Below are 15,157 nucleotides of genomic sequence, written 5' to 3' on the forward strand. Positions count from 1 at the left end.
GCCATGTCTGCTGAAATCTAGCTCCCATGAGAGACGGCCGAGGAAAATTTCTTGTGGCTGGAGGCAGGGTTTAAAATGTTTGCTCCCTGCCCCTCCCCATGACTAGCAGTGGGAGAATACGTGATACTAAACATGCTGCTGACCAACCCCCCAACCTTCTGAAACTAAACCTAGCAAAATAATTGCAGAACTATGGAAAGAAGAGTTGGTTTTTATATGCTGACTTTCTCTACCTTTTTTAAGGAGAACCAAACTGACCTTATAATCGCCTTCCCTTCCCCTCTCCACAACAGGCACCTTGTGAGGTAGGTGGGGCTGAGAGAGTTCGGAGAGAACTGTGACTAGCCCAGGCTACATGTGGAGGAGTGGGGAAACCAACCCGGTTCACCAGATTAGAGTCTGCCACTCAAGTGGAGGAATGGGGAATCAAACCCGGCTCTCTAGATTAGAGTCCACCGTTCTTAACCACCTCACCATGCTGGCTCTTTTGTTGCCTAACCTACCTCACAAGGTTGTTGTGAGGACAAAATGGAGGAGAGGAGATTCATGTATGCCCCCCCAAATTCTTTGGAGGAAGGATAGAATAAGAATGTGATACACAGATAAGTATCTCCCTTGATTTCTCATAACTTGACTATTCAAGGCTGCATAATGTAGCCTGGAATATGCGGAGCCGACGGCCACTGAAAAGCACTGCCTTGAAGATGAGCAGTGGTCGTGTATACCTGCAAGCCCCCTGTGGTGCAGTACACAGTCAGTCAACAAATATGGGCATGTGGACCCATCTCCAGAACCAAAGGATTATGCATTCCCCACTGTCCACCTCCCGCATCCACACAGCAACGACAATTCAGACTTCTAACTCAGTAAAATATTTTAATGTCTCTGCAGAAAATAGAATAAACTAAGAAACGCCCCAACTAAGGAAACAGGCTCTCTCTTTAAAAGGTTCCCTCCCCCACCCCCCAACCTCAGGGTGTTTTAACAACCCCACGGATCCTCCCTTCAGTTTCAGATCATCTTCTTGAAATTCTCGATGGCTTCTTCCGCCTTCTGCAATTCAGTCTCGCTTTGTTTCAACTGGGGAAAGAAGACAATAAGTATCTGTAAGCAGAGAACCTGAACCGATTCTCCCCAGTCGTAACTGGCCAGGGATCCTGGAGGGGTGGGGTTTTTTTTGCCATCTTCTGAGCATGGAGCAGAGGTCACTGGGGGTATGTGGAGGGGAGGTCATTGTGAATTTCCTGCATTGTGCAGGGGGTTGGACTAGATGACCCTGGTGGTCCCTTCCAACTCTATGATTCCACGATTCTATATAAGTTCCCTAAGTGTTGGTCACAAGAAGCCTGCCACCAAGACTGTCAAATATCTATTCATCTGCCCGTGGAAATGATTTTTAAATTTATTTTATGTATTTAATTAGTTTTGTATCCTGCCCTCACTCTCCGACCAAGTTTTCACAGCGGTGATTGTTACCTTGGCGGCATCCGCCTCCTGGACTTTGGGGGGCACCTTAGTGGCGTAGTCTGGGCTGTCCATGCGCTCCCGTAACCGCAGGATTTGCTTCTGCAACTCGGCTTTTTTGCCTGCCAGTTTCGAGACCTCCTTCTCGGCGTCAATCAAACCCTGGCGGGGGGGTGGGGGTGGGAGGGGTGGAAAAATCACAGTCCATTCATGGAGAACTGCTCTGCCCCGACGCAACATACATATCTCCTCCCTCCGAGAATAAGATGCAGCTCCCCCAAATGGAAGCTGTAGTGAACAGCGTGGTGTTCCTGGTCCACCACAGCCAATATTTACTTTCCCAGCCCTCATGGTTTCTGAAGTACCAGACCGTGCCCTAAGCGTTTCTGAAGAACAGGAGAGAGACTGGGGAGAGGCTGTGGCTCAGTGGCAGAGCATATGCTTGGCATACAGAAGATCCCAGGTTCAATCCCCGGCATCTCCAGTTAAAGGGACTCGGCAAGTAGGTGATGTGAAAGACCTCTGCCTGAGACCCTGGAGAGCCACTGCCGGTCAGAGTCGACAATATCGACTTCGATGGACCGAGGGTCTGGTTCAGTATAAGGCAGCTTCATGTGTTCATGTGACTGTAGTGTTATCTGTTGATTTTTAACCAAATCCGTTGGCATAGTGTAGCACTTTTGCACATCTTAATGCCGCTTGTCAAAAACTTCTCCATAACCTTGAGGGCTAGAAACATGGGTTTCCCTAGATGTCAAATTGTGAGGCAGAAACCAGCTATGCACAAATACTGTGGGAAGGCAGTGTGCACACCCAGCCTCAGTTATAAGACAAGCTTGAGAAAGACAACATCGTGACAGAGAAAGAAGAAGAAGAGTTGTTTTTTATATGCCGATTTTCTCTATCATTTAAGGAGAATCAACCCGGCTTACAATCTCCTTCCCTTCCTCTCACCACAACAGACACCTTGTGAGGCAGGTGGGGCTGAGAGAGTTCGGAGAGAACTGTGACTGGCTCAAGGTCACCCAGCTGGCTTCATGTGGAGGAGTGGGGAATCGAACCCGGTTCTCCACATTAGAGTCTGCTGCTCATGTGGAGGAGTGGGGAATCGAACCCGGTTCTCTGGATTAGAGTCCGCCCCTCATAACCACCACACAAGCGTGGCTATGCTGGAACCACAAGCTTCCTCCCCCCCCACCCCCAAATTAGGAAGGAAAGCCACTCCACTCCTATGATTAGTAACTCTAATTGGTTCTTAGCTAGTGGACACATCACTGAATATGTGGTTTTAGTCGCACCTTGAGCAGAAGGTGGACGGTGCATCTGTCGGACGCAATGGCTACTGCGGAGCCAGGAGGGGGCGCCTGTCCAGGCTCAAGAACCAGCACTCGGTTGGAAGAAGACAAGGTGCGGATGTAATCGGAGCAGTGAGTGACATCCTCCGCCGTTTCCGAGTCCAGGCACTGCAAGTAACCTACGGAGTGGGAGAAAACAGCTGGCTTGAGCTTGGGGTGCCCATACCCTTTTGTCCCCATAAGCACCATTCAGATCAACGGAAACACTCTCCTGAATTCTCTCCATCTGTGCCACACTGGGACGGTGGGCAGGGTTGCCAACCTCCAGGTGGGGGCTGGAGATCTCCCACTATTATAACTGGTCTCCAGGTGACAGGGATCAGTTCCCCTGGAGAAAATGGCCGCTTTGGCAATTGAAGCCCCTCCCCTCTCCAAACCCTGCCCTACTCAAGCTCCACCCCCCCAAATCTCCAGGCATTTCCCAAACCGGAGCTGGCAATGCTAACAGTGGGGCTGGAATAATCCTCAGGGTCTGGTCAGCCGCTACAGACTTCCCTCCCTCTGACGATTTGCCAAAACTGGAGACCAGAGTGTTTCAAGGTTTGCCAGAACAATGTATTTCTCCCCACTGCCCCTCTGCCAACAAAATTCTACTTGTTTGCCTGCTTCTTGTTTTCTCTCTCAAAGGGTAGTCTCCTGTTTCAGCACACAAAACACATAAGCTGGCATCGGGGCATAATGCATCATCCTAATATACAGAAGGTAGGTTTCTAGCTCTGGAGATTGCACAGATGGCCCTGAAAGTATGCAGAAAATGCCTGGAGGAAGGACTGGAAGGGATTTCAAATGTTTGAAGGATAAGCTTAATTTTATTCTATTATTTATTAATTTAGCATATTTTTTTGTGTGTAAAGTGCCGTCAAGTCGCAGCTGACTTATGGCGACCCCTTTTTGGGGTTTTCATGGCAAGAGACTAACAGAGGTGGTTTGCCAGTGCCTTCCTCTGCACAGCAACCCTGGTAATCCTTGATGGTCTCCCATCCAAATACTAACCAGGGCTGACCCTGCTTAGCTTCTGAGATCTGACGAGATCAGGTTAGCCTGGGCCATCCAGGTCAGGGTTAGCATATTTTACCTTAGCATATTACCTTACCTTTACCTTAGCATATTTTACCCCCCCCCCCCACACACACACACACATGAAGCCAGGGTGGTATACTTGATTTCCCCTCCCCCAGGAGTAAATACAACAATCCCTGACCCAGATGGCCCAGGCTAGCTCAATCTTGTCAGATCTCGGAAGCTAAGCAGGGTCAGCCCAGGTTAGTCCTTGGATGGGAGACCACCAAGGAAATCGAGGGTCGCTACACAGAGGCAGGCAATGGCAAACCACCTCTGTTCATCTTCTGGCCTTGAAAACCCTACGGGGATGCCGTAAGTCGGTTTCAATTTGACAGCACTTTCCACCACCACCAAGTATAACGAAGCAGCTAAAAGGAGGAGGAACTCCCCAGTTTAAATCTCACCTCTCCTAGGAAATTATTAGATGGCCTTAGGCAAATCTGTCTGCCTGCAGCCCCCATCTGTGATATGGGGATAATCCTGGCCTGCTTTACAGAATTGTTCTGAGGATTATGCATCATGCATGTGAAGGGGCTCTGAAAACCAAAAGTACTAATATGTGTGTGTGTGTGCGTGTTATCACCCTCCTAACGCCCTGGTTGGTTAAGCTGAGAGACCCAAGATCACCCAATGGAGTCTCATGACTGAGTGGGAATTTGAACCTGGGGCCCCTGCCAGTCCTTGTCTGACATGCTAACTACCACACCACAGTGGCTGTCTTTAGAATCCTGCATAGCTCTTAGCCCCTTCCCCAATCTAGCTGAAGCAAAATTAAGTTACACACCGTAAAGCAATCCCATATGTTACGGAGTTCAGAACTCCATTTTACATGAATTCGAACTTACATTATCTTGGCAGATAATTTTGATTTTTTGTTTGTTACTAACACAAAATGTACACAGCCCAGTCCATCTGTTTGAGATGGATTTTCGTGACAATTTGTCAAATGCTGATGACAACACAAATTAGACTTTTGTCCAGATTTATACTGGACAAGGGGATGTTTCTATCAGGTATCCAGAGGAGGTGAAACAAATATGCTGGTGTGTGTGTGTGTGTGTGTGTGATTTTAATAACTTATATCTGCCTGTAAAAAAAAGAATCACATCATCTTTGTTCAAAACAAACATTTATAGCACAAGACTAGAGAGGAAATCAGATCTGGAGGCTTTGGGGGGGGAATGGATGTTCCATATTGCATGTGGCCAGTAATTGAAATCACCCCTGTACAATTTAAACTTCAACAACATTAATCTTAATAGCCCCTTCAAAATCCGATCTTAAAATCAAAATTTTGGGTTTCTTGTTTTAAAGCATCCCTCTTCCCCGCTCCGATTTCTGCAAAAGTGTCGTTTCTGCCCTACACATTAAGGGGAAAAAATCCTGTTTCTGGAGAGCTAATTAGTCCCTTGCAGCAAAATAAAACAAATTATCTTGCAAACTACAAAACACTTATGCTAGAATGAAAAACTTGTTTGTCTTCAAGGTGCCCCGAGGCTCAGGTTTAAGAAAAATCACAGCACAGCAAGGGCGTGCGACAGAATGTCTTACTCAAATCAAGAAAGTTCACACACACACACACACACACCACTAGCATGAGACCTTGAGCTAGCCATTCTCCACCAAGGTCTTTTCAAACAGACGTTTCCCCAATATTTGGGTGCGGAACTGATACGGTTTCTCTCTGCGCTTCCCCCATTCTCCATTTGTCGTTTTTCCTGTGGCTTCTTCATCATTCCTCCACGCTTGCTCAATTTGAATAAGATATAGTTAAAGCACATAAACAAGGAGGAAAAACAACAAATGGAAAACAAGGAAGTTCAGCAAAAATAAAAATTTAAAAAAGCAACAGAAAAAAGCAACACTGCCGTTTAGCACCCAGACGGTGAGACAAACTTCCATGATGAACATAAGAAAGGCCCTGCTGGATCAGACCAAGGCCCATCAAGTCCAGCAGTCTGTTCACACAGTGGCCAACCAGGTGCCTCTAGGAAGCCACAAACAAGACAACTGCAGCAGCACCATCCTGCCTGTGTTCCACCGCACCCAAAATAATAGGCATGCTCCTCTGATACTAGAGAGAATAGGTCTCTCAGTCAGGACATAAAAATTACCTGGAAAAATTCTACTCTCACCAAGAAATTACTTTATATAGTGATGGATCAGCATTCCAGACTGAGGTAAGGTATATTTCTACGATCTACACAGCTTAATATTCTCTCTCCCCCTCCTTCCGCCATGACAACGTCCCCATTCTTCTCGCACTCTATACTCACAGTCAGCTTTGGTCTTGGTGAGGTTATAATCCGCTCTGAGGGACCGCACGGCCCTCACAATGCTCAGAGTGAAGTCAACAGTGCTGTCCAAGCCCTCATTCCTCCAGCGATACTAGGAAAGGACAGGAAAAGGATTCATGGCAGCTTGGTTTGATGAAGTCAACAACACATTTTACGGGCACACTTCACAAAAAAGGTCAACACATTATATGAGCACCCTGAATACGAATTTTCCTTCCTTGACAATAAATTGGTGCACGTGTTCTCCAACCGGGCACACAATTTAAACCAAGTAAACAGTGTTCTCCCTGACCTGGATGGCCCAGGCTAGCCTGATCTTGTCGGATCTCAGAAGCTAAGCAGGGTCAGCCCTGGTTAGTATTTGGATGGGAGACCACCAAGGAATACCAGGGTTGCTGTGCAGAGGAAGGCACTGGCAAACCACCTCTGATAGTCTCTTGCCATGAAAACCCCAAAAGGGGTCGCCATACGTTGGCTTGACGGCACTTCACACACACACACAATCAATGTTCAGAGGAGCCCTGTGGCGCAGAGTGGTAAGCTGCAGTACTGCAGTCCAAGCTCTGCTCATGACCTGAGTTTGATCCCGACAGAAGTTGGTTTCAGGTAGCCGGCTCAAGGTTGACTCAGCCTTCCATCCTTCCGAGGTTGGTAAAATGAGTACCCAGCTTGCTGGAGGTAAAGGGAAGATGACTGGGGAAGGCACTGGCAAACCACCCTATAAACAAAGTCTGCCTAGTAAACGTCAGGATGTGACATCACCCCATGGGTCAGGGATGACCTGGTGCTTGCACAGGGGACCTTTACCTTTTTTAATCAATGTTAGTAAAATGAAATATAATGAATGTTAGTAAAATGTACTAACAAACGGCTTGGATTTACATTTTTGCAGTTTGTTTCACATTGACTTACAATGGACCTCCTGTAGTATGCCTTCATAGGGCCTCCCCCACACTCCCCCACAGCCATGGCATTTCTGGCTACAAGCCTGGGGTTTTTTTCCCTGCTACCTGCTCTGGAGTGCCAAAAAAACAAATCAGTGGGTTAGAGACCAAATCAAGCCTGAACTGACCCTAGAAGCTAAAATGACTAAACTGAGGATTGGATTTACATTTTTGCAGTTTGTTTCACATTGACTTACAATGGACCTCCTGTAGCATGCCTTCATAGGGCCTCCCCCCCACTCCCCCACAGCCATGGCATTTCTGGCTACAAGCCTGGGGGTTTGTTTCCCGCTACCTGCTCTGGAGTGCCAAAAAAACAAATCAGTGGGTTAGAGACCAAATCAAGCCTGAACTGACCCTAGAAGCTAAAATGACTAAACTGAGGCTATCGTATTTTGGACACATTATGAGAAGGCAAGAGTCACTAGAAAAGACAATCATGCTAGGAAAAGCTGAGGGCAGCAGGAAAAGAGGAAGACCCAAGAAGAGATGGACTGACTCTACAAAGGGAGCCTTAGCCCTCAATTTGCAAGACCTGAGCAAGGCTGTCAAAGATAGGACATTTTGGAGGACTTTCATTCATAGGGTCGCCATGAGTTGGAAGCGATTTGACGGCACTTAACACACACACACACACACCTGCTCTGTGGTAGGGTAAGAGGTGACACAGATGCTGGGGGCGTCCAAGGAAGGAGATCGCCGAGGCAGCCGCTGGAACAGCTCCTCCGTGACAAACGGCATGAAGGGGCTGAGGAGACGGAGGCCGGCATCCAAGCAGGTGTAGAGAACATTCCGGGCTGTCTGGATGGCAGCTTCGTCTGGACCAGCGAACACAGGCTTTAGGCACTCCTAGGTGGGAAAATGAAAGGTGGCATAAGGAAATAAGAGTATCCTCTTTCGTATGCCTCCTAGGGCAGCTAGGTTTCCTATGTGTTGATTTATTACATTCACAGCCCTATCTTCCTCCGGGAAGTATTTCAGTCTTAAAACTCCCTATTACATATGCCAAGGTGTGTGAGAACAATACCTGTCCATGGCTTCCTAGTAAGGTTGCCAGCTCCGGGTTGGGAAAATGCCTGGAGATTTGGGGGGTGGAGCCTGAGGCGGATGGTTGGGGAGGGGGGACTTCAATGGGGTATCATGCCATAGAGTCCACCTTCCAAAGTGGCCATTTTCTCAAAGGGAACCGATCTCTGTCACCTGGAGATCCGTTGTAATCCGAGGAGATCTCCAGCTACCCCCTGGAGGTTGGCAACCCTACTTCCTACAGCTCTTCCCAATTGAACAGGAAGCTTGAGCATAGGTTACCACAACAAAAGCAAAACGCTACCCCCCTTTTATTAACCAGCTTGGGGAAGCGGTTAAGAGTGTCTGAAGAGCATCTGGAGGACCCAGGTTCGAATCCCCCAATCTTCCCCAGAAAGTTGCTGGGTCAGTCACACACTTTCAGCCAAGCCTACCTTGCAGGGTTGCTGTGACAATAAAATGAAGAACGACATAAGCTGCTTTGGATCCCCATGGGAGAGGGGGAAACAGTGTGTAAGTATCTATGTGAATAAAAGTACCATCGTTGGGATTGGGGAGCGGTTGTGGCTCAATGGTAAAGCCTCTGTACGGCAGGTGGAAGGTCTCCGGTTCAATCCCTGGCCTCTCCAGCTGATCAAGTGAGGCAGCAGGTAATGTGAAAGACCTCGTTCTGAGACCCTGACCTTGAGAATAAAACTGCTGATATCATACTGCCCTTGTACAAATCTATGGTGAGACCACACTTGGAATACTGTGTACAGTTCTGGTCATCACACTGAAAAAAGGATATTACAAAGCTTGAGAAGGTGCAGAAAAGAGCAACCAAAATGATTAGGGGACTAGAGCAACTGTCCTATGGGGAGCGGTTGAGACGCTTAGGGCTGTTTAGCTTGGAAAGAAGGCGGCTGAGGGGAGACATGATAGAGGTCTATAAAATTATGCATGGTTTGGAGAGAGTGGACAGGGAGAAGTTTTTCTCCCTCTCCCATAATACTAGAACACGAGGTCATCTGCTAAAGCTGGAGGGTGAGAGATTTAAAACAGATAAAAGGAAGTATTTTTTCACACAACGCATAGTTAAATTGTGGAACTCCCTGCCCCAGGATGTGGTGATGGCTGCCAGCTTGGAGGGCTTTAAGAGGGGAGTGGACATATTCATGGAGGAGAGGGATATTCATGGCTGTTAGTTAGAATGGATACTAGTCATGCTGCATACCTATTCTCTCCAGGATCAGAGGAGCATGCCTACTATTTTGGGTGTGGTGGAACACAGGCAGGTTGGTGCTGGTGCACTCGTCTTGTTTGTGGGCTTCCTAGAGGCACCTGGTTGGGCCACTGTGTGAACAGACTGCTGGACTTGATGGGCCTTGGTCTGATCCAGCAGGGCCTTTTTTATGTTCTTATGTTCTTATGGACGGATGGTCTGATTCAGTATAACGGGCTCTTTTTATGAATAAAAGCTGAGGTAGGACACACACACCCCTGCGACTCCACTCACCAGGTAGACGTCACAAAGCTCATAGAGCCAGAAGTTATATATCGCCGTGGTGATGCCAGGGAAGTCGTAGGCTTGGAATCCAGTTCCGCACAGCTCCACGGCATGGCTGAGGCGACTCAAGATCCAGCGGTCAACGAGGCTCTCGGCGCCACTGGGCTGCAAGAAAACGTTTCGTGGGAACAAGGAAGTATTTCCGGCGGAGCTCGTGGGTGAGACAGGCCCATGGCCCACAGGGAGGTGGGGGAGTGAGAAGAGTCCGCTCTCCACGGCCTGTGCTTAAATGAGAGGAGTACGAAGAGGCTGCGGAAGGGAGAGGGGGAGAGAAAAATGGGGTCAAGAGCTATGAGGAAATGTTCTCACCTCCGGGCTGGGCTGTGGCCGGAACCCATCCCCAAGGCCGCGGATGGCAAATTTGGTGGCGTTCCACAGCTTGTTGCAGAAATGGCGGTAGCCCAAGATCCGGTTCACGTCCAGGTTTATATCCCGGCCTGAGGACAGGATGGAAGGAAGAGGAGCATCATAAGAACATAAGGAAAGGCCATGCTGGAACAGACCAAGGCCCATTGAGTCCAGCGGTCTGTTCACACAGTGGCCAACCAGGTGCCTCTAGGAAGCCCACAAACAGGACATAAGAACTTAAGAAAGGCCCTGCTGGATCAGACCAAGGTCCATCAAGTTCTGCATTTTGTTCACACAGCGGCCAACCAGGTGCCTCTAGGAAGCCCCGAAACAAGATGACTACAGCAGCATTGTCCCGCCTGTGTTCCACAGCACCTAATATAACAGGCATGCTCCTCTGATCCTGGAGAGAATAGGTCTGCATCATGACTGGTATCCATTTCGACTATTAGCCATGGAGAGCCCTCTCCTCCATGAACATGTTTCACTCCCCTCTTAAAGGCTTACAAGTTGGCAGCCATCACCACATCCTGGGGCAGGGAGTTCCACAATTTAACTATGCGGGGTGTGAAGAAATACTTCATCTGTTTTGAATCTCTCACCCGCCGGCTTCAGCAGACGACCCTGCATTACGGCATTATGAGAGAGGGAGAAAAGCATCTCCCTGCCCATTCCCTGTCCAAAGACAAGCAATGGAGAAAAAAGTAGACCAGAGATCAGGGAATTAAAAAAAGGAAATGTGTGTCCTTCTCTCACGTGAAATTAGGAAAATTACCTTGAGATGTGTATGCACAGAGAGCAAATCGAAGCGCATCAGTGCCACATTCTGGGATCCCACTGGGATAATCGGATTTCTGCAACACAATCAGAGGTACAAAATCAACCCCACTGCTAGCTACTTGGGTGCCACAATATGAACCATCACACCAAGGGAAACTCAGAGAAATCCAGGCAGGGAAAAGCCCAAAGAGCAATATGCCACCCCAAGAAACCCAGTGGTTTCTACGCTCTCCAATTCCAATGCTGAAAGGGCAAATGTATGAACAAGAACACCACCAGGCTAAAGAATGGAACAATATGTAATGAAATAGACAAGAAACATACAAGAAATGTTACAATGTATACGTGTCTAAGATAAACACATGAAGATAAACATTCCAGTCCAACCTCACGTGGAGGTGAATAAGACAGAGAAATCCAACAAGACGTGAAGAATACTGGTGGTCAGGTAAGTGTGGATGCTGAACAATGATCCAAAATGGATCAAAAAGGTCCAAAAGAGATCTTGCCATATTAGATTCAAATCATCACGCTTAGCAAGAGGCTTAAATGTCCTATGAAAGAATTGAATACTATGCAAAGACTCTTCTGAGATCGAATGACTGATGAAGCCTTTGGCAGAAACGGACTCCTAATTTGTATCCAGAAGGACCGTCTCCTTCTTTGATCTCTTTTGGGCCTTTTTGATCCATTCTGGATCATTGTTCAGAGTCCACACTTACCTGACCACCAGTATTCTTCATGTCTTGTTGGATTTCTCTGTCTTATTCACCTCCACGTGAGGTTGGACTGGAATGTTTATCTTCATGTGTGCTTAGACACTTATAGATTGTTATACATTGTAGTATTTCTTGTATGTGTCTTGTCTATTACATTATATATTGTTCCATTCTTTAGCCTGCTGTTGTTGTTTTTGTTCATACGTTGCTTTTTACAACACTATTTTTCATTTGTGACTTGCAAGAGCAAATGTAGGCATGACCGACCACGGGTGTCTGCTTCCTCCCTGCCATCCTGGAAAAGACCAGACATGGCTCTCTGCTCCTGAAATGACCAGCTGGCCACCCAGCAGCTCCAGCTGGCATTCTTAATTCCCACGGGTGAAGTGATATGATGCATTTAATATGCTTGTAACCTGATTATTTAGCCCTGACCTGGATGGCCCAGGCTAGCCTGATCTCATCAGATCTCAGAAGCTAAGCAGGGTCAGCCCTGGTTAGTATTTGGAGGGGAGACCACCAAGGAAATCCAGGGTTGCTGTGCAGAGGAAGGCACTGGCAAACCACCTCTGTTAGTGTCTTGCCACGAAAACCCCAAAAAGGGGGCGCCATAAGTCGGCTGCGACTTGACAGCACTTTACACACACACACAACCTGATTATTTGCTGTTGCCAGTGTAGTGTGGCTAGGGTGCTTAATAAGCTGTCTTGATTTGTAAATCTAATCAGATCGGTATGTGGCTGGTCCTGCTCGCTCAAGAACCTGGAAAAGAGCCTGTGCCACTGTAACCTACTCAGCAGAGCTGAGCACCATGTAACATGCACCTCTTGCCAGACTATTTCCACCGGTTAGAAATCCATAAATTTAGACGAGCTATCTTATTGGCAAGATGTAATGCCTTCGACTCAGCTGAGACACAAGGGCAATACAATAAAATTATCACAGAAGAACGCAAATGCCCATTTTGTCCGGATTAAGAAGACTCCCTAGCCCACATTGTTTTCCCATGTCCACAAAATAATACTGCACAAAATAAATATATCACTCCCTGGATAAAAAAGCTAAAGACACTTCCTGAGAAGCGGATACTGCATTATCTGCTGTCAAGTAGATTGGTCAATTGCATGAGAGATGTGGCAACTTTTCTCTTTCTAGTGTCAAGGAAAAATTAAATTTCATTTCCCCCTTCTTAAAAGTGTGAAAAGGTAGATGAATAGCCAATGGCTGTTACATCTAGGGAAAGGGATTATTTAAAAAGGTGAGGTGAGCGGTGCTTGGACTGAATGCTTGAGGACTGAATCATAGAATCATAGAGTTGGAAGGGACCACCAGGGCCATCAAGTCCAACCCCCTGCACAATGAAGGAAATTCACAACTACCTCCCCCCTCCACACCCTTAGTGACCAGACGATGGCCAAGATGCCCTCCCTCTCATCATCTGCCTGGTTTATGAATGACATCTTAAGACTGTTGGATGTTGTTTTGTAGCTTGTTTTTACAATGGTAACTCTTACGCTGATGTTCTTATAACTTTTGTTGTGTTGTGCTGTTTTTATTTCAAGGTCTTTTGTAGATAGCCTACAAAAAATCCAAATAAATGAATAAAACAGACTAACCTGTCCTTGTTTCGCTCGCTCAGTCTCTGCGGGGTCCAAATTGCTCTCTAGCAATTGAGCGTGCAAACCCTGTGGAGGCAGAGAAAAGGGTGGTCTTCCATGGGACAGAGCCAGGATACGCTACATAGAGGGGAAATCCCAAAGAACGTGCTCTCTCCCTCATCCCCTCAGCTTCTGTAAGGCCAAATAAAACCATAGGCAGCCCAGAGAAGCTTCCATTTTAAGCAAGAGATACCTTCCAATGCCCATACATACAGTTATTTTATTTATTAGATTTTTATCCTGCCCTTTCCCTACCAGAGGAGGGCTCTGGGCAGCTCACATCCCACATACATTCACATAGTCCAAGAGTCAACATTGTAACGATGTAAGAAAATAATTAAAAATCTATAGGCCTAAAAATTAAGCAATTTAAAACGAGAAAGATCTAAAATTCAGATGGCTCCAATAACGCATTCCACATTAGTAGTAGCGGCGGACATTCAGGTGTGAAAGCGGACAGGCGTAAATAAGAAATAAACCGAAGATGGAACAAAGATGGAGCAGGGAGGCCAGCTTATGGTAGAACCGTCACTGCCCTCAACACTAGGCATGGTGGAACATCTCCGTCTTACAGGTCCTGCAGAACTGGGCCAAGACCCGCAGGGCCTGGGTCTCTTTTGACACAGAGCTCCACTGGGCCGGGGCCAAAGCTGAAAAGCTCTGGCCCCGGTCGAGGACTGCTGGGTACGTCTTGGGCCGGGGAACCACTAATAAGTTGTTATTTGATGAGCATAAAGTTCTTTGAGGGGTGTACCAGGAGAGTCCTTTGCATTCCAGTCCTCCAAAACTGCCTGTGAGGATCAAACCGAAAAAGGTTCACCCTCTAAAGCAGGGCTTCTTAAACTTTTTCCAGTCACGACCCCTTTTCGCCCGAGAATTTTTTTACGCGACCCCGGGTATACAGGTATATAAAATAGGTATACAAATAAAACATTTACTGATAATAAGTCATAAAGAAATTTATTTTAAAACAATTCTTTGGTATATAGATAATTTTACCATTTATTGAAGACTAAACCAAATTTGCATACTACTGTTGCCAAATTTTTCATGACCCCCACATTCAGTTATGCGACCCCATATGGGGTCGTGACCCACAGTTTGAGAAGCTTTGCTCTAAAGCATTCGATCACCAAAGATAGTGTCCCCATAGTTTGGAGGGTAAATCCTCCCCAGAAAAACTTGGGGCCTGACCTGTCTCTCTCTTTCACACACAAACAAATAAACACACACACACACACACACACACACACACACACACACAGAAAAGCCCTCCCAGTGCTAAGTGAAGTAGCCAAAGATCTCTGAGGCATTCCCTCCTTTAATGCTGAGGAGCCAAAATGTTTTGAAGAAAACTGAGGAGCAGGGTTGGATTTTGGCAGGGGCTACCCTTAGACTTTGCCCGGGAATGCAGTTATGTCCCTCGTAGCACGAGCTTATGGACCTCCCCTGCCTGAATTTTCTGAGAACGTGGAAGAAGGAGTTACCTCCAGCGTAATGCCAGTGATCACATCCAACGGATCTATGACATTTCCCAGCGATTTGCTCATCTTCCTGCCATGGGCGTCTCTGACAACAGCGTGAAGGTATACCTGGAAGGAGGACCACAAGACAAGAACAAATAAGGGAAGCACTATGAAGAGAAGGCCCATGAACAGGCGCTATACTTGGGCAGTAAGAGCATAAGAAAAGCTCATGCTGCCAGAGAATGAAGGAAGAAACCTACAGTAACAGAGCCCCCCCTCTCACCTCTCTGAACGGCAGCTTCCCGGTAAGCTTGAGGCCCAGCATGACCATGCGGGCAACCCAGAAGAAGAGAATGTCGTGCCCAGTCTCCAGAAGAGTGCCAGGATAAAAAACGTGAAGATCTTCGCTCTAGAAGAGAGGAAAAAAGAAAGTATAAACAAAGCTGAAAGAGACCTGGAGTATAGCAAACACCAACAACATGCCCCTCA

General features: G+C 47.1%; 1 protein-coding gene across 2 annotated transcripts in view; it reads right to left on the bottom strand.

Annotated features, from left to right (window-relative positions):
- Positions 1-970: 970 nt before the first annotated feature.
- The window catches only part of VARS1 (valyl-tRNA synthetase 1), a 35,407-nt gene continuing 21,220 nt past the window's right edge, over positions 971-15,157 (bottom strand). For both annotated transcript variants that reach the window (XM_056850860.1, XM_056850853.1), the window contains 11 exons: positions 14,952-15,077; positions 14,690-14,794; positions 13,161-13,229; positions 10,821-10,899; positions 10,007-10,134; positions 9,647-9,802; positions 7,762-7,971; positions 6,158-6,269; positions 2,763-2,938; positions 1,477-1,626; positions 971-1,080 (listed from right to left, as the gene is read on the bottom strand). In XM_056850860.1, coding sequence (XP_056706838.1) covers positions 1,012-1,080; positions 1,477-1,626; positions 2,763-2,938; positions 6,158-6,269; positions 7,762-7,971; positions 9,647-9,802; positions 10,007-10,134; positions 10,821-10,899; positions 13,161-13,229; positions 14,690-14,794; positions 14,952-15,077 — 1,380 coding nt within the window. In that variant the 3' untranslated portion in view covers positions 971-1,011. The remainder of the gene's footprint in view (positions 1,081-1,476; positions 1,627-2,762; positions 2,939-6,157; positions 6,270-7,761; positions 7,972-9,646; positions 9,803-10,006; positions 10,135-10,820; positions 10,900-13,160; positions 13,230-14,689; positions 14,795-14,951; positions 15,078-15,157) is intronic.

This window comes from Euleptes europaea, chromosome 1, assembly GCF_029931775.1.
Source record: "Euleptes europaea isolate rEulEur1 chromosome 1, rEulEur1.hap1, whole genome shotgun sequence".
In the NCBI taxonomy this organism is placed as follows: Eukaryota; Metazoa; Chordata; class Lepidosauria; order Squamata; family Sphaerodactylidae; genus Euleptes; species Euleptes europaea.